At 43.3% G+C, this 25,727-nt stretch overlaps 1 protein-coding gene across 4 annotated transcripts in view; it reads left to right on the top strand.

The window, feature by feature from the left end:
- Nucleotides 1-25,727, top strand: part of XRCC6 (X-ray repair cross complementing 6) — a 302,212-nt gene that overhangs the window by 99,002 nt on the left and 177,483 nt on the right. For all 4 annotated transcript variants that reach the window (XM_073592729.1, XM_073592730.1, XM_073592731.1 and 1 more), the window contains one exon: nucleotides 12,411-12,665. In XM_073592729.1, the coding sequence (XP_073448830.1) occupies nucleotides 12,411-12,665 (255 nt within the window). The remainder of the gene's footprint in view (nucleotides 1-12,410; nucleotides 12,666-25,727) is intronic.

The following is a 25,727-nucleotide window of genomic DNA, read 5'->3' as shown; positions in this document are numbered from 1 at the left end:
TTTGGAGAAGGACTTTGTTCCAGTCCCTTCCTCTGGGGCTAGGGTGTATATGATCCAGGATTTAGAATTTAACATTTTGAAAGCTACCGCCATGCACTAATTTTACATGACGTCCCAGAGGGAGATCCGGGTTGCACACCTGCATACTTCTTATATGCTTGTATGCCCTCCTCAAAAATTCTAATTTTGTTTTTTGCAATATAAAAACAACTGCAACTACATTGCAACATATATATCGCTCCAAATGTTTTGCAATTTGCAAAATGCTTGGGATAGAAAACCTGACCATTTGGGAGAACAGGATTTCTTTGGGTGAGCATAAACCTACAATAGTTACATGTCCCACACATATGAGTATTGTCCCACATGTATGTAACTATTGTAGGTTTATGCTCACCCAAAGAAATCCTGTTCTCCCAAATGGTCAGGTTTTCAATCCCAAGCATTTTGAAAATTGCTAAACATTTGGAGAGATATACATGTTGCAATGTAGTTGCGTTTGTTTTTCTATTGGAAAAACAAAATTGTAATTTTGGAGGAGGGCATACAGGCATATAAGAAGTATGCAGGTGTGCAATCGGGATCTCCCTCTGGGACGTCATTTAAAATTAGTGCATGGCAGTAGCTTTCCAAATGGTAAATTCCTAATCCTGGATCGTATACATCCTAGCCCCAGAGGAGGGGACTGGAACAAAGTCCTTCTCCAAATGGAGCTACGGTGGATCCATCAGTTAAAAGCCACACAGTCACCAGGGTTAAACGAAGCCATCTGTTTCAAACCATTCCTTGAAGCTTTTTCATCAAGAGGAATGGAAAAATAAATCGTATATAATCTCTAATTTACAGTTGTAGAGAAATTACTAGCCCCATTTGCCCTTTGATAAACATAATATGTTTAGTAAAAACTCAAACTATTGTGCTCCCTTTTTTCTTTTCCCATGTATCTGTATCTTCATTTATATTGTACTTTGCATTTTTGATTTACTGTAATAGAATATCATTTGCTGTAAAAAAAAGTTTGTATGTTCATCAATAATATCTCTTCAATATTTGAATGACGATTATGTACTTGCATCACATGTACTGTATATGCTTCACATGTGCATTGGATGTTTCTGATGTTACTGTTTCTCCTTCGGTAGTCTTGCCTCTCGCTCCCCCCTTGCTCCACAGTAAGGCCACTAGGACCGCCCCGGCACACTGAGCCGCTCGGGCTTCACAGCCCCTGGCAGCACTATGAGGCTACAGACGTAATTACATCTTCGTCTGGCCTCCATCTTGCTACTCCGGCAGATGCGTGCAGTCCGCCGGTGAAGCTGCACGTGTCTGTGGGCGGTGTGCGCGTGACGTCGCTCCGAGGTACTGACACGCTGTGCATGCGCGTTGGGGACAGGGCCATTACGGAGAGACCTGCTCCCTCCTCCTCTCTCCAGCAACATCAGCTGCTGCAATCACCTGCGCCAGCTGATTGGTATAGGGAGGGGTATTTAGGAACCACCAGCATGTCCTGTGTCCATCAGTTATCTGCTGGATGTCAGGACGTGCGGCTGTTTGTTTTCAAGACTCTAGTTTAAGGTAAAGATGCCAGATTAAGCTTTATCCCTTTTTAATTATTGTTATGACCATATAATCTCTTTTTTGGAGTAAATTTGTTACAAAATATTTTTGAATTGTCCTGTCTTCACCTATACTTAATGAATATAAACCTTGGCTGATTTACATAGCCTCTATTTAATTATGGGTTAGTATATATTATTTATAATCAGTCTATAAAATGAAATATGGGCAACTACATCATAATATATATTCGTAATAGATAAATATAATGAAATACGGCCTACCTTAATTACTATATAGAACTAAATATATCATCTTTTACCCTTACGATACTCCCTAGTATTTTACTGCGTTTATATTGCTCCTAGATATAGCTAAATATTTCACTAATTCATTCTCAACGTATTATTTATTTTTTTAGTTGATATCCACCCTTCTAAAATAGAACCTTTCCTTCTGCCTTGGTTGGGTGTCATCGGCAATATTCAGGTATATGACAACATTTAAAATAATATTGAGAGGATGAATATACACTTTTAGCCCCAGTGAGTCCTCCTGGCCACTCCCCTTCTGTGGGATGTGGAGGGAGCAGGTCGGCTCCCTGGGTGAAATAAATACCATATAGTCTCAAAAAAAAAAAAAACTCTTCTAATGCTCATACTATTGAAGTAAAAAGTCAACAAACACAGCTCCCACTGATATATGTATCCTTCTTATTTTTAAACGTAATATGATGGAATGTTAAATCTACACTGTCACCAAAATACATATGTAAGTAGGGATGCACCGAAATTTCGGCCACTGAAACACATCGGACGAAAATGGCCCTTTCGGCAAAAAGCCAAAAGAGAATTCTTGCCGAAAATGGGGCGGGGCTCTGCCCCTGGTGCCGCCTATCAGGGGGGCTTCCTATATCGTAGAAGAGAGGAGAGCCACCGCCTGTTTGATTACAGCGCCGGGAACATCACAGCTTTCATAGCTGTGTGTTCCCTGCTGCGCGCCGTCACATTCAGCCCCTCTTCCTTGTCCGGGGACTTCGATAGACAGATCACCCGTCCAATCCAGAGTGGGACTGGATGTGGCAGCACAAATGCATTGTATTACCTTCCTGTCCTCTTCTTCTATATTGATTATGCAGTCATAAAGTTTTTTGTTTTGCCCATTTTAAGTGTCTTGCAATGTACTTTTAGGGCAGCTATGAATAATAATGTTAAAATGTGCAAGTGAATGAAAATGCTTGCTCCTTCTTCCTAGTGAAAGATTGAATAAGATGGGCTGCTGTACGCTAATTTTATTTACGAGAAAAAGACTGTTTGAGACTGTTCCTGTTACTTTTCTTCCTGGTGCTTATACATTGACGAATTGCTACTTTTTCATTTTTCGGTGAATTATTATTGTGCCATAACCTACATCATGAAGTCAAACGCACACTCTGAGCAATTCCGTGAAAAGGTGAATGAAAAGCTGAAGTCAGAACTTAGGTGCTTGATAATGGTGACCTTCCCACTCATCTGCTACTATACATCCTTCTCCCCTAAACTGTACCATATATTCCCAGTTCAACTGTTTTAACCCAAACATACTGCCCACATCTGTGTTTCCAAATTGGAGAGTAACCTTCTAGTGCAGCAAAACTGAAGAGGACCAGCAACAAATTTGGTCCACGATCACCTCATGCTCTATAAACATAAGCTTGGCTTAGTCCAAATTTAAGATCATCACCCAGTACATGCTTCAGTCCAGATTGGCTCACCTGCATCCTTCACTTACCAATACATGTTTCTTATCGTACATCACGGGACACAGAGCCATAGTTACTATGTGGGTTATAGGCCACCTTCAGGTGATGGACACTGGGAGTACCTCAGTTTTTTTTGCCAGTGTCTAAGGTGTTGGTCACGAGTAAAGATGTGCTGTGCTAAGCTCCACTGGAGCAATCCTTGCTGGGGCTAGCTATGCAGCCGAATCCATTCAGTGTCTTTTAGGCCAAATTGAATGGTACCTGTTGGTGTCTGAAGAAACTAGGTTTTACCTGTAACGCTTCTCTTTTTAGAGCGCTGGACCCCGGGATCCAGTACTTTGGTATTTTAAAGCCAAAAGTTTTACTGGCGGGGTGCTATTACAGGTCCAGGAGTGTAGGTTCCCTGAGGGTCCCCGGTTCCTGAAGGATCCCCCTGTGAAGGGTGAAGTTTGGGTCTGTTGGTTTCACCACAGAAAACCCTGCGGCGGGAAAGGTAAGTGGAGTTTTTATAAGGAATTTTTAAATTTTCCTATGAAATGTCTCCTTTAACCACTTCAATACCAGGCACTTAGACACCTTCCCGCCCAGGCCAATTTTCAGCTTTCAGCGCTGTCGCAATTTGAATGACAATTGCGCGGTCATGCTACATTGTACCCAAACAAATTTTTTATCATTTTGTTCCCACAAATAGATCTTTCTTTTGGTGGTATTTGATCACCTCTGCGGTTTTTATTTTTTGCGCAACAAATAAAAAAAGACTGAAAATTTTGAAAAAAAAAACAAGTTTTTCTTTGTTTCTGTTAAAACTTTTTGTAAATAAGTACGTTTTCTTCAATGACGGGCACTGATATGGCTGCACTGACGGGCACTGATATGGCTGCACTGACGGGCACTGATATGGCTGCACTGACGGGCACTGATATGGCTGCACTGACGGGCACTGATATGGCTGCACTGACGGGCACTGATATGGCGGCACTGACGGGCACCGATGAGGGGGCACTGATGATGGGCACTGATAGGCGGCACTGATGAGCACTGATAGGCGGCACTGATGGGCACTGATAGGTGGCACTGGTATGTGGCACTGATGGGCACTCGTAGGTGGCACGGGTGGGCACTCGTAGGTGGCATTGATGGGCACTCGTAGGTGGCATTGATGGTTACTTATGGGTGGCACTGATAGTTGGCACAGATGGGCATGGATGGGCACTGATGGGCATTGATGGGCACGGATGGGCACTGACAGGTGGCATGAATGGACACTGAAGGGTGGCACTGATGGCACTGCTTGTTTGCAGTGATGCCCCTAAGGGTGGCATTGCTGGGCATCACTGCAACATAATGGTGCCAATCAGTGCCCATTTGTGGGCACTTATTGGCACAGATTTGGCACACTGGGCACATGTGGATGGCCATGGGGTACATACCTGGCCATCCACATGTTGCCCCTTCCCTGGTGGTCCTGGTGGCGATCCCTGGTGGTCCAGTGTGGTGATCTGAGGGGGGGCTGTGCTGATAAACAATCAGCGCAGACCCCCCCTGCCAGGAGAGCCGCCGATCGGCTCTCCTCTACTCGCGTCTGTCAGATGCGAGTGAGGAAGAGCCGATCAACGGCTCTTCCTATTGACAGCGTGATCAGCCGTGATTGGACACGGCTGATCACGTGGTAAAGAGCCTCTGCAGGAGGCTTTATACCAAGATCGGTGGAGCGGTGTGTCAGACTGACACACCGCTCCACCGATCGCCGCGACGCGCGCCCCCGGGGGCGCGCTGCGGCATGTTATCCTGCTGGACGTCATATGACGCCATAGGGCGGGCGAGAAGTGGTTAAAAAGTAAAATGTTGTCATGCCTAAGTGTCACCACTGGGGGCTGTATGGAGCACGTACCTTCTCATGCTTTGCTCAGAGATCACGCTGTGTCAGAAGCAGCTGGTTTTCTTTTTTTTTTTGTTTGTTTTTCCTCTGGCTAGCAGGCAGACCTCTGGTAAATTTGGGGGGGGGGGATTTTGAAAGATTGATGGTAAAATCTCTTACTGAATTGGTCCGCTCCACATTCATGCTGCCATCAGCTGAGTCAGTCAATGAGCCCACTTCTTGTTTGGGTTCGCTAAAGCCTCCCCAAGCTATTCATACTTTTCCTATCCATTCATTGCTGAAAAAGATTATGTATTCTGAGTGGGAGCACCCAGATAAACAGTTTTATCCTCCAAAAAGGTTTTTAACACTTTATCCTATGGAGGAAGAATTTAATAAGAAATGGGGGATGCCAGCAATTGACGCTGCCATATCCTCTGTGAATAAAAATTTGACTTGTCCGTTAGACAATGCTCAAATGCTGAAGGATTCAATGGATAAGAAGTTGGAATTCCTATTTAAAAACAATTTTTCTCTAGCAGGTTTAGTGGTTCAGCCTGCGCTGGCAGCAATTGGTGTATGTCAGTCCTCGAGAGACCAGTTTAAAAAGGTGCTCAAGATTTTTCCTGATCAAGGCCCAAGATTTGGCCGGGATACCAGGGGCGTTATGTTTTGCAATAGACGCTATGAGAGTTTCTATTCTTTAGGCCTCACGACTTATGCTCGGGCTGGTGCGTGTGCGTAGAGTTCTATGGTTGAAAAATTGGTCAGCCGAAGCTCCATGCAAAAAGCTCCTGGCTAGTTTTCCGTTTCGCGGTGAACGGCTGTTTAGGGATGATCTGGATAAATACATCCAAAGAATTCCTAATGGGAACAGATGCCTTGGTTTTCCCGTGGAATCAGTTTTCACTGATTTTATGCATTCCCTCCTGTTCTGTTGCTTCTGCAGCTTCTACACAAGATCAAGCAGGAAGGGAAGGCGGTGTTTCTTGTGGCCCAGGAGATCTTGGCATGCAGAGATCATAAAGATGGCGGTAGGAGACCCATGGACTCTGCCGCCACGACCAGACCTTCTCTCGCAAGGTCCGGTATTCCATCCTACCTTACAAATGCTAAATTTAACGGTTTGGCTATTGAAACACACATTCTGAAGAAGTGTGGGCTATCAAGTTCAGTAGTGTCTACTCTGGTTAATGCAAGGAAGCCGGCCTCCAGAGTCATATATTATAGAGTCTGGAAGGCATATGTCTCCTGGTGTGAATCCAGGGGTTGGCACCCCAGGAAATATGTCATAGGTAGGATCCTTGACTTTCTACAGATGGGATTAGAAATGAAACTGGCCTTGAGTACTATCAAAGGCCAGGTTTCGGCCTTATCGGTATTATTTCAACGACCACGTGCTTCGCACTCTCTGGTTCTTAGCTTTATTCAGGGGGTAATGCGGCTTAATCCTCCGGTTAGGTCACCCCTGAACCCTTGGGACTTGAATTTAGTCCTGTCGGCATTACAGAAACAGCCTTTTGAGCCGATACGACATATTCCCTTGGTCCTTTTAACAAGGAAATTTGTTTTTCTAGTAGCCATATCTTCTGCAAGAAGGGTATCAGAGTTGGCTGCTCTTTCTTGTAAAGAGCCACATTTGATTATTCACAAGGATAAGGTTGTATTGCGTCCTCATCCTAAATTTCTACCAAAGGTAGTGTCAGGTTTTCATTTGAACCAGGATATTATTCTACCCTGTTCTGCAGAAAAAAGGTCACTACAATCTCTTGATGTGGTGAGAGCAGTCAAGGTCTACTTGAAAGTGACTGCTCAGGTTCGTAAAACAGATGTTTTGTTTGTGTTGCCTGAAGGTCCTAAGAGGAGAGGCAGCATCGAAATCTACTATTCCTAAGTGGATTCGTCAAGTGATTGTTCAAGCTTATGGTTTAAAGAGGAAAGTTCCACCTTTTCATATTAAAGCGCACTCCACCAGGGCTGTTAGTACCACCTGGGCAGTGCATCACCAAGCCTCCATGGCTCAAATCTGCAAGGCCGCAACTTGGTCTTCAGTCCATACTTTTACCAGATTCTATCAAGTACTGCAGGCAGCAGTATAAGTCCTCTAGTCTCTTGGTGCCCTACTTTTGTTATCTCCCTCCCTTCAGTTGGCATTGCTGTGGGACATCCCACATAGTAACTACTATGGCTCTGTGCCCCGTGATAAGAATACGATATAATAATACGATATTATACAATAAGAAAATAGAATTTTTATAACAGCTTATTTGTAAAATCCTTTTCTTTGAAGTATATCACGGGACACAGGGGTCCCTCCCTTCTTTCTACACGTGTATTGCTTTGCTACAAAAACTGAGGTACTCCCAGTAGTGGGAGGGGTTATATAGGGAGTGGACTTCCTGTCTTAGTTTGTGCCAGTGTCCATCACCTGAAGGTGGCATATAACCCACATAGTAACTACTATGGCTCTGTGTCCCGTGATGTACTTCAAAGAAAAGGATTTTAGAGGTAAGCTGTTATAACAATCCTATTTTTAAAGGCTGCAATGCTGTAGATATGATGCACATTTGGTACCCGTCCTGTGCTAAGTAGATTTTTGACCAAAGCACTTCAGTTCCTACAAACCTCATTTAATTACCCCTTCCCAAAAGTGGTTCTTCTTGGTTCACATTTCTTCATCTTAAACCTTCAGCTCTCATTAGGCCTGAATTTAAGTTTGCCACTTGCATGTTACTAGCCATCAAACAAACTATTGCAAGCATTTAGAAGAATCAATTACCACAATTCATGATAGTTCAACGCATAGACACATATTTTGTAAATGAGAAACATGGTAACATCCACCTTGCCACTCACAGGAAATTTCTTGCAATATGGACTTCAAGGATCCAATACGCTCATGTGCAAGCTGTTCCTCTCTGTAGGCAGCATACTTTAGGGGGAATACAGGGAGAGCCCTGGTGTCCTTCCTGCTGCTTTTTTGCTTTTTTTGCTTTTTTTTTTTTTTCCTATTCATATTCTCCTTTCCTCATACCATGCTTCCTTTACTTCCCTCCTCCCTCTTACCGCACCCTTAATTTATTTTCTTCTCTTTTGCACCGAGTTTTGGATGTACACCTCAGGGATGTGCAGGAAGATCAAAGCAGACATTTTTACATATTTGCATTGTGGCAAAAGCTACTGTGAGGCTAAAAGCCTTAGTACTGCTTTATTGCCAAAGCCACTGTATGGAAGGATAAGGTCACCCTTTTCTAGATGCCATGGGTGAAATTCCAGGGAAAAAGTATGTATATTATCAAGCTTTTTGCTCCCATAGGTTTTTTCTTTCCCCCTAAAATGTATTGAGGTTTTTGGAAGAAAAAAAGAAACAAAACATGGTAAGAGTACCGAATCAGTTATAAGTTGTACAAACATAAGGTGGTCTCATTTAGCATTATTGATAAATGGCGAAGGCTTGGGGCTTTGTTATACAATTCTTAAATCTCATGCAATTGGAACTTGTGGCCTAGCGCCTGTCGTGGGAGATATAGTCACCTCAAACTGGTCTTTGAGGAGGCTTATGGGGGTTACCATAGGGTGATACCTGACCAAGAGGGTTTAAGTAAGGGAACACATAGAGATTGGTAAGAAAAAAGGGAGGTTGGGAATGCAGAGTCAGATTATATATTTTGGAGGAGTTTGTATTGTTTCCGAGTATCAGAAGGCCAGCAATAAAAGCCGGGTAGATCGGAAGGTTTTGTCCTGATGTTAAAAGGACATAGTATGGTCTCCCATGTTGTAGATGAAATTAAATTCTCTACACCAATAGAAAAAAAAAAAATATATATAAAATATCATACCCCATCCCATATACCCAATCCTATACCCACAGTTGATCCAGAGGAAGGTGAACCCCCCCAGAAAAGCAGGATCCAATTTGCTACAGCAAGGGAAAAAAATCCTTCCTGATCCCAGAGAGGCAATCGGATTTTCTCTGGATCAACTTTACCTATTAATGTTATGTCCCCAGTGTTGACCATAAAGTGAACAACTCAACACCAAGTTCACTATATGGACCCCTTATATATTTATACATGGTGATCTCTCTTAATCTCCTCTTCTCAAGAGTGAATAAATTCAGTTCCTCTAATCTTTCCTCATAGCTGAGCTCCTCCATGCCTCTTATAAGTTTGGTTGCCCTTCTCTGCACTTCTTCCAGTTCCCTGATTATTCTTTTTGAGAACTGGTGCCCAAAACTGAACTGTGTATTCCAGATGAGGTCTTACTATTAGATTGTAAGCTCTTCTGAGCAGGGCCCTCTTAATCCTATTGTATTGTACTATATTATAACTGTATTGTCTCCCTTTTATATTGTAAAGCGCTGCGTAAACTGTTGGCGCTATATAAATCCTGAATAATAATAATAATAATAATTACTAATGATTTGTACAGAGGCAAAATGATATCTCTCTCTCTGGAGTCCATACCTCTCTTAATACAAGAAAGGACTTTGCTCGCTTTGGAAACCACAGCTTGGCATTGCATACTATTATTGAGCTTCTTATCTACCAAAACCCCCAGGTCCTTCTCCACCATTGAATCCCCCAGTTGTACTCCCCCTAGTATGTATGATGCATGCATATTCTTAGCCCCCAAGTGCATAACTTTACATTTATTAACATTAAACCTCATCTGCCACATAGTCGCCCAATTAGACAGTGGATTGAGGTCAGTTGTAAATTGGAGACATCCTGTAAGGACGTTATTCCACTGTATAGCTTAGTGTCATCTGCAAAGACAGAAATGTTACTTTTAATCCCAGACCCTATATCATTTATAAATATAAAATAAAAAAGAAAGAAAACCTGCGCTACAGAGCAATAAAAAATGCTAGACTACAGCTGCAACAAAAAAACACCAATATCTGTAATTAACTATAGCAAATAAATTAAGTGTGCTTGCAATCAGAATGTCAAAAATTCATATGTTACTCACATAAATAAATATGTAAATATAAATAATGAATAATTAATAGATCAAATACCTTGAAAAATAAAAAAATACTGAATAAATCAATATAGTGAATACATTGAGCGCTTAATATATAATAAAACCTGTGAGTAAAAATGAACAAATATGGGTGCAAAATCAAAAATCCTAAAATAATACAATAGTGAGTAAAGTCCATTCAAAAACAGCTCAGTAGAGGTGCTTCAGTCCCATGAAGGCAGAGTTGCAGATCCACAGTTCATTAAAGACAGCCAATATAGGTGGAGAAAGGAGAAAAGATGTGAAGATATATCCAAGCAGACAGTGAATCCGGAGGACATTAAAGATGGACCCTTACCAGGAGTGGTGGACCTCCCTAATAGCGTGGTCTTGTACGCATGCAGATACAGCCCTCTGCGGGGACAGTTGAATGGTGGCGTCCGAATCGGCTCATGAATGAAGCGTTCCAGCAAGGGACGAATCCAACTCGTCTGCCTGGAGGGGGACACCCACGTCCCCGTACTGCCCCTCTGCTTTGTTCCTTGCTTCAGAGCTGTGAGCCCAAAACTTGTATAAGTTCCAGGTTGGATGATGCCCTAAGAAAGATGTCCTTCTGATTGAATGGCTGCGGACTGGGCAAGTTCAGTTAAAGATCTGCATCTGCTGCATATTGGCTTTCTTTAATGAACTGTGGATCTGCGACTCTGCCTTCATGGGACTGATGCACCTCTACTGAGCTGTTTTTGAATGGACTTCACTCACTATTGTATTATTTTAGGATTTTTGATTTGCATCCATATTTGTTCATTTTTATTCACATGTTTTATTATATATTAAGCCCTCAATTTATTCACTATATTGATTCAGTATTTTTTTATTTTTCAAGGTATTTGATTTATTAATTAATTATTATTTATATTTACATATTCATTTATGTGAGTAACATATGAATTTTTGACATTTATAAATATATTTAAAAAGTAAGGGTCCCAGGACTGAACCTTGGGGTACACCACTGATGACCTTAGACCATTCAGAGTAAGAATCATTAACCACTACTCTTTTAATTCTGTCTTTTAGACAGTTTTCTATCCATTTACAAAGTGATATTTACAAGCCTGTGGACTTCACCTTACACCATGAGCCCACTTTTTCCAGCAAGAACTCGTCTATGTGGTCTTTTATTAAACTCTCCAGTATCTTCCTGACCATAGAAGTTAAACAGGTCTATAGTTAGTTACTTGGCAAAGACTTTATTCCCTTTTTAAATATTGGTACCACATTGGCCTTTCGCCATTCCAGTGGTACTATTCCCGTTAACGAGTCCCTAAAAATTAGATACAATGGCTTTGAAATTACAGAGCTCAATTCTTTTAGGATCCATGGATGGATACAGTCTCTGCGTCCAGGGCTAATCACTCACAGGTGATCGCTGCATAGGGATTACATGTGTGCAGCCTCAACTACTTGCTGGTGCTGGCTTTTCAATGGGGTTGCCTCTTTCAGATAATCACCGGAAATCCAACCTAGGGTGTTCACATGTAAATGCTGTGGGGCACATTTGCTGTGGGGCCCATAGTGTTTCTGTTACAGTAAACTGCAGCACATGGATGTGAGCCAGCCACATAGGAAAGGATAGGATTTCTACTTGACGTGCATTTTCCTGCAGCAAAATACAAACACATTATTTTTAGATAAGAACTTGAGATCTAAGTAAAGTAGGGATATGGCACTGTAACATGCACAATTGGCTGGGTACTTTTGTGGTTTAGGCTAATCGTAATGTTGGCTCTAAAGGATTCTGTGGATAATTTCTGAGTTGCTCAAGGGGTGAGCATGACTTGGAAGTATGAGTAAAATGGGGCACCAGCATTTTCTGAAAAGTTTTTCTTTTAATAAAAGGGCTGAAGCCATCAGGCCCCAGGGCTTTGTTTGAATTAAAGACTAAGTTCACCAAACGTATAAATATGGGAGTTCTTTTAATAAGTGTATGTTTAGCTAAACGTAATATCAACTAGTGTGTACATATTGAAAATGCACCTTAGTTTAGTTTTAACTTTTATGTGCACATTGTTTTAGCCCAGGTAGTAGGGATAATCTGTATAGTTACCCTATTTGTTCTCTATCATAACAATTTTTTTCATTTTGTTTTGATGACTCTGTGTAAAGTTTTGCTCTATAACTGGTGTATGCATATATCTTCATAATGTTAGCAGAAATGTTTAGTTTTCCAGGACAATGGTATCTTGAATGCCTCATTGACCATTGTCTTTGTCCCATGAATAGGAGCGAAGCGTGTTTTGGATCTAGATAAGTACAGAGAAGAAAAAGGAAGACATTTTTTCTCTGACACCATAGGTCACTCAATGGATTATTCCCTGGGAGAAGCTCTCTGGCAATGCTCAAACCTCTTTAGCAATGTTAAGTTGAAACTGAGTCACAAGCGCATTATGCTGTTCACCAATGAAGACAATCCACATTCCACTGATTCTGCCAAAACCACACAAGCGAGAGCCAAGGCAAGAGACCTACGTGAAACCGGTAAGGAAAAAGATGTCGGTACTTCTGTAGTGTTGTGAAATTCAAGGGGTCTCAGAATTTAGCTATACATGACATCTCCCTGTTCTGGCCTATTAACAGAAATGATGTAGTGTATACTTTTGAGTTTTATCTTGTAGAAAGCATTGAACTTTCCAGTAAACATTCTTGCTGTAGATTGGAGTATAAATGTATTAAAGAGGGCAGGAACAGCCAACCATTAGTACCACATCCCATAGTGAAATGTATAAACAAAAAGAGAGGAAGTGGGGTGGATAACGCCGGGACTTTTAAGGTGCTTTTTTTAGGGGGTAAATGGAGTAAATAGACATAATTTATCAATAAAAAACGTTTATTACACTTGATACATAATACACAAAAGGTTAAATTCTCTCAAAATCCACATTAAAGATGTGCAATGGGAAGAATACCACTCAATAAATACCACTCGACATGTTTCGCTCATTTGGAGCTTCTTCAGGAGTTTAGGTATAGTTTGTGGTATACTGGAAATGATAAGAGAGATATATGTAAGATATCACATTGCACAATAAAATTGAATTTATAACCACAAGATTAGAACTATTCTATATAGAAATGGATAACATGTCATAGTGCAGCTATAAAAAGCAGTACAATCAATTAACAGTATTGACAATCAGAAGTCACTTTGATTGACACCTAATGATGATGATAGTGATATTACCAGGTTGCCAGGTATCGAGTAAATATTAAATTGGTAAATTAACATTCCCTGTGTATAGCAACAGAGATAGGTAGGTCCCTTTCGTAGAGGTTCCCGTCCGTTTTGGCCACAGGAGGACTAAAAATTTAAATATCCTTGTTTAAAAAAAATATATAGAATAAAATATCAGTCAGATGATGTCCTGGTGGGCATCTAATTCTGAAAACCAATAACAATACCTTAAGTAGAATCAAAACTCTATTTGCTGGAGGTAAAGAATATCCTCATTGCAAGTGGAAGCAGCAGTTTGAGATCACCATGATAAGGAGATTCACAGCAACAGGTCTAGGAGGGTCAAAAAAGTCTTAAAAGGATATAAGTGCATAAATAATGCAACTAAAGGAAAACAAAATAAAAAAACATGAGGTCCATACATGTGAGCAGCTCAGATATCGAGCGGAATCACATGTAGGACACTTATGAAGTTGTTTTAGGCACGCATAGGGTGGAAGAAACACAACCTCTCCCCTGTATGAGGAACCTATGGCAGAGAGTTACAGCATGCGACCGTATTTTTATAGTCCTTCCATCCCGGCGGCGTCTGACGTCACACCCGGGATGCGGACATATAGTGAGGAAATCCGGGGGGGGTAGGCGTGTAGATAGTGACAGAGGCCGAGGCTCCATGGCGTGACGCTAAGCGCGTCACCGTCCACAGTGATCACGCGCCAGATAGCACAATAGGCGAGGAGCATCGTCAAGACTGGTCGAGGCCGGTAGCGCCATCTTGGATAAGGGAAAAGATCTTGTCACACTGAGACAAAGCACATCAATGATCATGCTGATAATGCCATCCCATAGAAGGAAAAAGCAAAAGAGCGCTGCCATCAAATTAAATGGGAGATGATGATTGAATAGGTACAAAATAATATAATTAATGTATCAAATGCCCTATCCACAACAGAACCATCCACAGGATTGACACCTCTAGGGCTCCCAAATAAAAAAGTGATTGATTACTCACTAATAGATGGGTGCCCCGGGCATCCGTGTGAACCAAAAGTTTTAGGGAACAGGTAACTAGACGAATAAGGACCATCTGGTTATTAATTTGTGCTGCATGTTGGCAATAATGCATGATAAAGTTAAAGGCAACCTGGGAAGAATTTGAAAAATATCTCAACCATATAGGGAAGAAAATGCATGTATATGCAATATATTTACAATATTGAAGTCACAATTACATATATACAAAGAAAATAATGTGAAATAAAATAAAAAAACTATGGGAATGAATGAAAAGAAAGAAAAAAATGGATTTTTAAAACAGCTTACCTATAAAATCCTTTTCTTGGAGTACACCACGGGACACAGAGCTCCATAATAATGACTGGGTTATATGCTACCTTTTAGGTGATTGGACACTGGCAACCAATAGTAAGAAGGTTCCTCCCATATAACCCCTCCCATACAGGAAGTACCTTTAGTTTTGTAGCAAGCAATGAAGATTCCAGAAAAAAGAGGGTAGGGACCTCTGTGTCCTGTGATGTACTCCAAGAAAAGGATTTTACAGGTAAGCTGTTTTAAAAATCCATTTTTCTTTATCGTACATCACGGGACACAGAGCACCATAATAATGACTATCTGGGATGTCCTAAAGCAATGCATTTGAAGGGAGGGAACATTGTATTCCTAGACCCCTTTTTAGGCCCAGACTTAAAAAGCTGCTTGCAGCACGCTGTGGCCAAAAACAGTCTCCCTTTGAGACCTAACATCCAGTTGATAAAACCTGGTGAACGTATGAACTGAAGACCAGGCGGCTGCTTTGCAAACCTGAGCCATAGACACCTGTCGGCGGACCGCCCAAGACGTACTAACTCCTCTAGTAGAGTGCGCTTTGAGATATCGAGGTGGAACCTTGTGTTTCAACTCATAAGCCTGGATAATGACCTGGCAAATCCACCTAGAGATGGTTGAACTTGTTGCTGCTTGTCCCTTTTTAGGACCCTCTGGCAGAATGAAAAGAGAGTCAGTCTTTCGAAAAGGGGCTGACATCTCCAAGTAAACCTTGACTGCTCTCACCACATCTAGTACATGAATCGACCTTTCCTTCTTAGACCCAGGGTTGGGAAAGAAGGATGGTAAAATGATATCCTGATTTGAGTGAAAATTGGAAACCACCTTAGGTAAAAAAAATATGGACGGGGTCGCATCACCACCTTGTCCTGATGTTCAAACAGAAAGGGTTCTGACACCCTTCTAGCCGAGGTTATGGCCACCAAAAAGACCAATTTCCTAGTTAATAGGATCAAAGGAATATGTCTAATAGGTTCAAAGGGTTGACTCTGCAGAGCTGATAGCACTAAGTTCAAATCCCAAGGGCATAAAGGCGGCTTAGCCGGCGGCCTTAAGTTCAGCACCCCCTTGACGAAGGCTCGTACCAAAGAATGAGATGCGATTGACCTCTGCAAAAAAAACGATAAGGCCAAAATTTGTCCCTTAATGGTCCCTAGAGATATACATAGTTACATAGTAGGTGAGGTTGAAAAAAGACACAAGTCCATCAAGTCCAACCTATGTGTGTGATTGTGTCAGTATTTCATTACATATCCCTGTATGTTGCGGTCATTCAGGTGATTAATAGTTTCTTGAAGCTATCAATGCTCCCCGCTGAGACCACCGCCTGTGGAAGGGAATTCCACATCCTTGCAGCTCTTACAGTAAAGAACCCTCTACGTAGTTTAAGGTTAAACCTCTTTTCTTCTAATTGTAATGAGTGGCCACGAGTCTTATTAAACTCTCTTCTGCGAAAAAGTTTTATCCCTATTGTGGGATCACCAGTACAGTATTTGTAAATTGAAATCATATCCCCTCTCAAGCGTCTCTTCTCCAGAGAGAATAAGTTCAGTGCTCGCAACCTTTCCTCATAACTAAGATCCTCCAGACCCTTTATTAGCTTTGTTGCCCTTTAGGTTTAGATCAATTCCTGTTTGAAAAAAGGCAAGGACCCTCCCAATCGAATACTTGCAAGGGTGCCATCTTCTTCTCTCGCACCAGCAAATGTATGATTTCCAGACCCTATGGTAGAAACTGGCTTTCTAACATTTATCAGAGTAGACAGAACAGATTCTCTGATACCACGGTCCTTCAGCACCCTGGTCTCAATAGCCATGCCATCAAATTCAGCGACCGTAACGAAGGATGGTATATGGGACCTTGAGACAACAGGTCTGGACGGTATGGGAGGCACAACTGGTCCTCCACTGCCATCCTCGCAATCTCTGAGTACCAGGACCTCCTGGGCCATCCTGGGGCCCCTAGAATTACTGTTTTCTGTTCCTCCTGTATCCTACGTAACAGGTGCGGCAGCATCTGGATCGGAGGAAAAGCATAAATTAGGGAAAACCAATGCAACCGTCCCTACGGAAAGTGGATCCCTGGTCCTGGATACAAAGCTGTCCACCTTGGCATTGAACGTGGAGGCCAGGAGATCTACCTCTGGCATCCCCCAATGCTGGCAGTTTTGAAGGAACACCTCAGGGTGAAGGGACCATTCCCCCGGTAACAATTGCTGACGACTTAGGTAGTCTGCCTGCCAATTGTCTACACCCAGAATAAAGACTGCCGACAGAAACGGTACGTGCCTTTCCGCCCAAATTAATATGTGATTTACTTCCCTTTGGGCTGCCCGGCTCTGGGTGCCCCCTTGATGGTTGATGTATGCAACAACCGTGGAGTTGTCGGACTGGTCTCTGACTGGAAACCCCCCGCAATCTGGCTGTCCAGAATAGGAGAGCCAAACGAGCTGCTCGGATTTCCAGCAGATTGATGGGCAAGGTCTTTTCTACTTGGGACCATTTTCCCTGTACTGAGGCCTCTTCCAGGACTGCTCCCCAGCGAGACGGCTGGCGTTCTTAGTCACCACCTTCCAGGTTACAGGCGGAAAGGAATTTCCGCCTTTTAAGTTGTTGGTTTTTGACCACCAAGAGAGGTCCTGTTTTACCTGTAGGGATAGAGACATGGGATGATTCAAGGTTTGAACAGACTTATTCCAAGCTTCCAGGATAGTTTTTTGGAACAACCTGGAGTGGAATAAGGAACTGCGCTGAAGGATACCACCATCTTGCCCAGCAGCCTCATGCACGGGTCGAATTGAAGGCCTTCCTACCCTTTTGACTTCCCGAACCAGCTAAATTATGGCCCTGACCTTTAAGGGAGGTAAAATTACCCTTTCCTGGGTTGTATCTAGGATTAGGCCTAGATATGTCAAGAGCTGAACTGGACGAAGGGCTGATTTGTCCGTATTCAGAATCCATCCTAGGAACTTCAGGAAGCCAACGGTAGTTGAAATGTTTTCCACTAAAGTGGAGTAAGACTGGTCCCTTAACAGAAGGTCGTCCAGATATCCTACGACCGAGATCTTTTGGGACCTTAGAAAAGCCAACACTGGAGCCAAAATTTTTGTGAAGACTCGAGGGGCCGTGGCTAGACCGAATGGAATTGCCACAAACTGGAAATGACACCCCTCTACTGCGAAGCACAGAAACCTTTGATGGGGACCGAAAATTGGCACATGTAGGTATACATCCTTGATGTCTATGAATGCTAAAAAATCCTCTCTTCTCAAGGATGCAATTACTGAACGAACCGACTCCATACGGAAGGTTTGGACGTTTAGAAAGGAATTTAGGGACTTGAGGTCCAGAATGGGTCTTACCTCCCTATTTGGTGTGGGCACTGTGAATAGGTTAGAATAGAATTCTTTGAATTTTTCCTTGTGCGGAACCTCGATAATTACCTGCTGCCTTTCTAGCTGTCTTAAGGCTAGGAATAGGCTTTTCTTTTTTACTGGGTCCGATGGGACTCTGGGGCGACGGGATTCAGAGGAAAATGCCGGAACTCTATTTTGTAACCCTGTGTTACAGTGGAAATTCCCCACCTGTCCTGAACCAATTTTCCCCAAGCGTCTGCGAACTGCCGCAGTCTGCTCCCCACTTGCAAGAGTGGGGGCGCCCCTTCACAAGGAGGACTTGGAATTGGTTTTGGCTAGTTTCTGGGTCCAAGGCCTTTTTTGACCCTGAGGTTTTTTTTAAAGGTAGGCGGTTGAGGCCGTCGATACCTCTTGGGAGAAGAGGCGCCTGGCCCGGAAGCGTTGGGGATCTTAAAGGAAGGCTGCTTATTCCTTCTTTTAACTGGAAGCAAGGAGCTCTTTCCTCCTGAGATCTTTTGGATATATTTATCCAGATCTTCTCCAAACAAATGCTCACCATGAAAAGGAAAAGCCGCAAGTAGCCTCTTACATGGCATCTTGGCTGACCAGTTCTTTAGCCACAAGACTCTATGCATATGGATTGAAAGTAGCGCAAAAAGAGACATCTGCTGGATCGAGTCCTTTAATGCGTCTACCGCAAAACATAAAGCGCGAGGAAGTTCTGACAAATCGTCAGAAAATTCCTCCTGAACAGGTAAGTTCATGACCAACCTTTTAAAACGGTCCTTCAAGGACTTTCAAATACCGATAGCCGCAACTGCCGGTTGTACTGCTGACCCAGCCACCGCAAAGGAGGCCTTTAGTAAGGATTCCAGCTTTTTATCTGCTGGATCTTTAAACCCTTGGGCATTATCCACTGGACAGGTTAAACTTTTATTCACTGATTAAATGGCGGCATCAACCGAAGGCGTATCCCACCTTTTTCTGAATTTTTCCTCCATAGGGTATAAAAAGGAAAACCATTTTGGAGGCAAATATATCCTGTCCGGGCGGTCCCAGTCAGTGTAGATCACCTGCTTCAATAATGGATGCACAGGGAACGCCTGGGAACCTTGCTGAGGCCGCAAGGATCCCAACGTAGAACAGGAAAGTCCCGGTCCCTGAACAGGGGGTAACTTAAATCCTGCTCTCACCATTTCAGCCAAATATTGGATGAATAATTTTTGGGATTGGGAAGCCGACATTGGTTCCTCGCCGAGGATTCTTCAGCTTCTGCTTCCTCCCTATCTTTTACGGCCACCTCCTCCAAATCTTCTGCCCATTCTTGATCCAAATCACAAGGACCCAACTGGCTAAGAGAGTCCTGGTGCTCTAGTGATTCTACACTGGGACCAGGCTCAGGAGAGGGAGATCTATGACGTTTCTTCCCACCCTGCGTTACTGAGGCAATCATACCCGTTATTTTACCTTCAAGGCCAGCTAGGGCTGATGCCAAGTCATCCTTAGTAACATAAGCCGACAGATGCAATGGCTCAGCCAGGCCAGATGCCGCAGGTCTTTCAGGGGAGATTGATGCTGCAGTAGCCTGAGGTTGATCTCCTCCTGTTTTTGAAGGAGTCACTTTAACCCCTGGACTTGCCCTGCCCCCTGAACCTCGTTTTCTGGAAGACATTGCTCACAGGGTTTGAGGATTTTATATATATATATATATATATATATATATATATATATATATATATATATATATATATATATAATATTATTATTATTATTATACAGTATTTATATAGCGCCAACAGTTTACGTAGCGCTTTACAACTTGAGGGTAGACAGTACAAGTACAATACAATTTGATACAGTAGGAATCAGAGGGCCCTGCTCCTTAGAGCTTACAATCTAAGAGGGGAGGTCAAGAGATACAAGAGGTAATAACTGTGGGTGATGTGCTGATTGAGAAGATAAATGTACAGTTGTTAGGTGGGGGCCAGATAGGCTTCTCTGAAGAGATGAGTTTTCAGGGATCGTCTGAAAGTGGATAAAGTAGGAGAAAAACGGACGGATTGGGGTAGAGCATTCCAGAGGATGGGGGAGGCTCTGGAGAAGTCCTGAAGGCGAGCATGGGATGAGGTGACAAGGGAGTTTGAGAGCAGGAGGTCTTGGGAGGAGCGAAGAGAACGATTAGGTTGGTATTTTGTGACTAGGTTAGAGATGTAGCTAGGGGCCAAGTTGTGGATGGCTTTGTAAGTTATAGTTAGTATCTTGAATTTAATTCGGTGACTGAGTGGCAGCCAATGGAGGGATTGGCAGAGGGGTGTAGCAGACGCTGAGCGGTTTGTGTGGTGGATGAGCCTGGCCGCAGCGTTCATGATGGACTGAAGTGGGGATAGCCTATTTAGAGGTAAACCAATGAGGAGGGAGTTGCAGTAGTCAAGGCGGGAGATGACCAGGGAGTGGATTAGAAGCTTTGTGGTGTCAATGGTTAGGAAGGGGCGTATCTTGGAGATGTTGCGAAGACAGAGGCGGCAAGCTTTGGATAGTGATAGAATGTGGGGTCGAAAGGTTAGTTCAGAGTCCAGGATTACACCTAGGATTAATATATTAATATAAAATAAATACTCTAGTGCTATATAGCTGAGCCCAGCGTATAGCAACTCCCGGCCTTACACCTTCAACATGTTGCAAATGCCCAACTCACGTGCCCAGACCTTGTGTCCCACCGCCCTTAGGATCCTGGCTCTTGCGAGCCTACACCGACAAGCAGCAATGACACACGCAGACACTGACTTCCCTCGCACGCACGCCCGGGAACTTACTGCGCATGCGCACGCCTGCGGGGAACCACGCGGCGTCATACAGCCACACCGCGATGCACGTGGCGACCTCCCCGCCCCACGCACACCATAGTGCACGCGGATGCGAGTATGCAGCGGACATCCCCGACGCACGCTCCTGCACACGCGCACGCCCGGCACACACGCCACCATACGGAAGACACCAGCCTCGGCAGTTTGTAACATAACGCATGAAAATTTTTGGCAAAACACATGTTATAGCAAAACAGTAATACAGTTTAGGCCTCCAGAGGGAGCACTCACCAATCCTTGCTGCAGGGCCTGGAACAGGCCCAATCTTCCCCCATCACCGCGGGTAGCGCCACAAAGGACCTTCAAGGACCGGGTCCCCCTTTGTTTCGGGGTCCTCACCCTTGGACCTGTAAGGCACCCTTCTGGTTTCCTTGGGCAGGTGATAGACCAGGAATACCATATAACAAGGGTCCAGTGCCATAAAGGACACATTACAGGCAAAACCTTGTTCTTGAACCAAGGCTCGGGTACCATCCACTTTAGCATGATATGCCATCCGAATGCATCCGATTATAACATCCTCACTGGGACATTATTGAAGTATTTGAAGAGCTTCCACAGCCTTGACCATCACCTTCAAGACACTGGCAAAAAAACTAAAGGTACTTCCTGTATGGGAGGGGTTATATGGGAGGAACCTTCTTACTATTGGTTGCCAGTGTCCAATCACCTAAAGGTAGCATTTAACCCAGATAGTCATTATTATGGTGCTCTGTGTCCTGTGATGTGCGATAAAGAAAAGGGTAATTTAGAGAAAAGGTTTAAAGCTGAAGGCACCGTTGAGGCCGGGGTATTTGAAAGCTGATAAATCATGTATCCAGCGTGCCTCTCGCTGTAGGAGTAGCTTATCATAATCACCTCCTCTGTCTCCTGGAGAGATGTGTTCTAAAGCAAAGAAATGTATTTTACTGCTGTCAAAATTATGATAAAGGCCAATATGCAGGCTTATCAGAGTTACCATTTTCTTTTTGTGTATCCCTGATTCGACAAAAGAAAGGGCGTTGCCACATTGCGTAATATATACATTGCCTATCAATTGCCATGTTAACGACAAGTTGGGTTTAAATAACAGACCATTAGGAAGCAGGATGCTTCGTGCAGCAAAGATAAACCTACAAAAATTGCATTTGTGGCAGGGTCTGCAGCCTTTTTTCGATTCACCAGAAATCCCGGTTGGGGTATTGTAATGACTGTGTACTAAAGTATCCCTAAGGGATCGTGATCGCCTGAATGTGATTTCAGGGTATGGTTTAAGATGTTTTGAAACTTTTTTTGTCTCCCATAAGGAGTTACCAGTAATTTTTCATAATGTCTCGCACCTGACGGTGTTGGCCCGAGAATTTGGTGATTAATCGAACACCTGGATTCGCCTTTTTAGGTTTGGGGTCATGTATGAGTGAGGCCATATTGTGGTTTTTAGCCTTCAAATAGGAGTTTTTATTCTACTTAAGGTATTGTTATGTCAGTTTGGTTTTCAGAATTAGATGCCCACCAGGACATCATCTGACTGATATTTTATTTTCATATATTTTTTCAAACAAGGATAATTAAATTTTGGCAGGCAGGGATTTTGCCCTGGGTGCAAAAGAGGGCATTGAGAGGGATGCCATGGCTCCTTTCTCCTCCTCCTTCTCCCAGGCTGTCCGAAATCTCTGCCAGCTCTTGTAGTGGAGGAGAGGGAGCATGTCCTGCTCCATGCTGAGCCTAGTCAGCAGAAGCTCACCCAACTCCACCATCAAAAAGAAAACCTGGGGCAGCCAGGGATCTGCATACGCAAGCACATTGACGTGTGCTCTGTGCAGCTGCAATGTCCCACCCCCCCCAATCCCACAGTCCCCGGGGCGCAGATGATGCAATGTACAGGACGGGGGGGGGGCCAGCCATCTAGGCATTACCAGCACCTACGACATCGCTCCAGGCCGACTGCTGCCTGTGTAACAGAGCCAAGAAAACATCCTCTAGGCTCCTCCTTGGCTCTACCCTGTCTCATAACAGACCACGGGGGGGGGGGGGGGGGGGGTCGTGATGGCATGGGAGAAAGATTTACACTGGATGGGGAGATGTCAGTCCTGTCAAATATGGGGATTTGGGGGTGGGAGACTAGGACTACTACTAGGACAGTGGTTCTCAACCCGGTCCTCAAGTACCCCCAACAGGCCATGTTTTGGGAATTTCTCTTAGATAAAATAGCTGTCCAAAATGCCAAGCCATTGACTCTGATTTGAAGCACCTTTGCAAGAGAAAAGAAAACCTGCAAACTTGGCTTGTTGGGGGTACTTGAGGACAGAGTTGAGAACCACTGTACTAGGAGAGTGGAGAGAATCGGCCCACAACTTTGGTTCTCTGGACTGGAATCATCAACAGCTAGTTCAGCTGCCTCTAGTACTTTTGTAATATCCAACTCCCTTTTTGTTTTTGTTTTTGTTTGTTTTTTAAATCTGTTTATTATAGTTTTCATGTACAAAAACACTTTGACCGCTTGCCAACCGCCCGCCGTCGATTGAGGGTGGCAGAATGGCACTCCTGTGCAAAACGCCGTAGCTGTACGGCGGGCGCTTTAAGGAGTGTAGGGTGCGCGCCCGTGGCGTGGAGTAAGTGGCTTGTGTGCATTGCTGCCGGCTACTCGCGATTACTCCTGAGAAGGAGAGAACGGAGATCTATCAATGTAAACAGATAAATCTCCGTTCTATCAGGGGTGAGGAGAGTGATCTGTTCCTAATGCTTAGGAACGGTGTCCTCACCCAGGCAGTCCCAATCACTCCCTAGGGGTAACACAATTAACCCCTTCTCTGTCAATGACATTTATACAGTAATTAGTGGCTGTATAAATGTCAATGGTCCCAAAATAGTGTCCGCCGTAATGTCGCAGTCCTGATAAAAATCGCAGATCACCGCCATTACTAGTAAAAAAAAAAAAAAGAATAGTAAAAATGCCATAAATCTATCCCCTATTTTGTAGACGATATAACTTTTGCGCAAACCAATCAATATACGCTTATTTCTTGTTTTGTTTTTTTTTTTCCAAAAATATGTGGAAGAATTGATCGGCCTAAACTGAGGAAGACATTTGTTTTTTTTAATATATTTTTTGGGGATATTTATTATAGCAAAAAGTAAAAAATATTGCTTTTTTTCAAAATAGTTCGTCTTTTTTTTTTGTTTATAGCACAAAAAATAAAAACTGCAGAGGTGATCAAATACCACCAAAAGAAAGCTCTATTTTTTTGGGAAAAAAAGGACGTCAGTTTTGTTTGGGTACAGTGTCGCACGACCGCGCAATTGTCAGTTAAAGCGACGCAGCGTCGAATCGCAAAAAATGGCCCGGTCAGGAAGGGGATATATTTTTCCGGGTCTGAAGTGGTTAAACAATACAGTGGATAAACCAAGCAGGGGACATACAGTAAATTCAAAACATATGGTATCTCTTCTGTAAGATAGAGCAACATCAGGTTGGTAATGGTGTGACCGCGTAACCTGCAATTCCATTTGGAAAACATGCTTATCCCCATTTGAAAACATAACAATAAATCATTCTCTCTCATTCTCTCTCTCTCTCTCTCTCTCTCTCTCTCTCTCCTCTCTCTCCTCTCTCTCCTCTCTCTCCTCTCTCTCCTCTCTCTCCTCTCTCTCTCTCTCCCCCCCCCCCCCCCCAAATTTGTTGTGATGGTATCCGAGGTGAGATACGTTTCACCTCGGATTTGCTCTATTGTCAGAGACTGAACCGGAATTTTCCAGCCTCTGTGGCAAGCTTGGTTCCGGTCCGGGTCTTGTGGTCCACTTGAGTCCATGCTCAGGTGGACTTTAACCACTTCATTACTGGGCCATAGTCAACTGACGGCCACAGATGTGATCTCCCGTCCTGGGATTCCCGGCCGCCTAGGGTAGCGCGCGGCGTTGCTCGGGACCCGGTGCGTGTGCCAGGCGGCCGCGATTGCCCGTTAACCGAGCAGGACCGTGGTAAACGCACAGATCCACGTCCTGTCAGTTGAGAGGAGACTGATCTGTGTTCCCAGTACAGAGGAACACCAATCGGTCTCCTCCCCTTGTGCGTCTCTTTCCCCTACAGTTAGAATCACTCCCTTAGGAAACATAATTAATCCCTTGTGTCCCCCTAGTGGTTAACCCCTTCCCTGCCTGTCACATTTATACAGTAATCAATGCAATTTTATAGCATTGATCGCTGTATAAATGTGAATGGTCCCAAAAATGTGTCAAAAGTGTCCGATGTGTCCGCCATAATGTCGCAGTCACGAAAAAAAATCGCAGATCGCTGCTATTACTAGTAAAAAAAAAAAAAATACATTTTTTTAAAAAATGCCATAAATCTATCCCGTATTTTGTAGACGCTATAACTTTTGCGCAAACCAATCAATATACGCTTATTGCGATTTTTTTTTTTTTTTTTTTACCAAAAATATGTAGAAGAATACGTATCGGCCGAAACTGAGGAAAAAATGTGTTTTTTTTTTTTTTTTTTTTTTTTAAATTGGGATATTTATTATAGCAAAAAGTAAAAAATATTTATTTATTTTTTTTCAAAATTGTCGCTCTTCTTTTGTTTATAGTGCAAAAAAAAATAACCGCAGAGGTGATCAAATGCCACCAAAAGAAAGCTCTATTTGTGGGGAAAAAAGGACGCCAATTTTGTTTGGGTACAACGTCGCACGACTGCGCAATTGTCGTTTAAACTGCGACAGCGCTGAAAACAAAAAATTGGTCTGGGAAGGAAGGGGTGAAAATGCCCTGTATTGAAGCGGTTAAATGACCAGGAAGAGAGCACAGCAGTGCTCTGGCCTGAGACTCAG

The sequence above is a fragment of the Aquarana catesbeiana genome, linkage group LG07 (genome assembly GCF_042186555.1).
Source record: "Aquarana catesbeiana isolate 2022-GZ linkage group LG07, ASM4218655v1, whole genome shotgun sequence".
In the NCBI taxonomy this organism is placed as follows: Eukaryota; Metazoa; Chordata; class Amphibia; order Anura; family Ranidae; genus Aquarana; species Aquarana catesbeiana.
The sequence above is the reverse complement of the archived record's forward strand: the minus strand, read 5'-3'. Positions and strand labels throughout refer to the sequence as shown.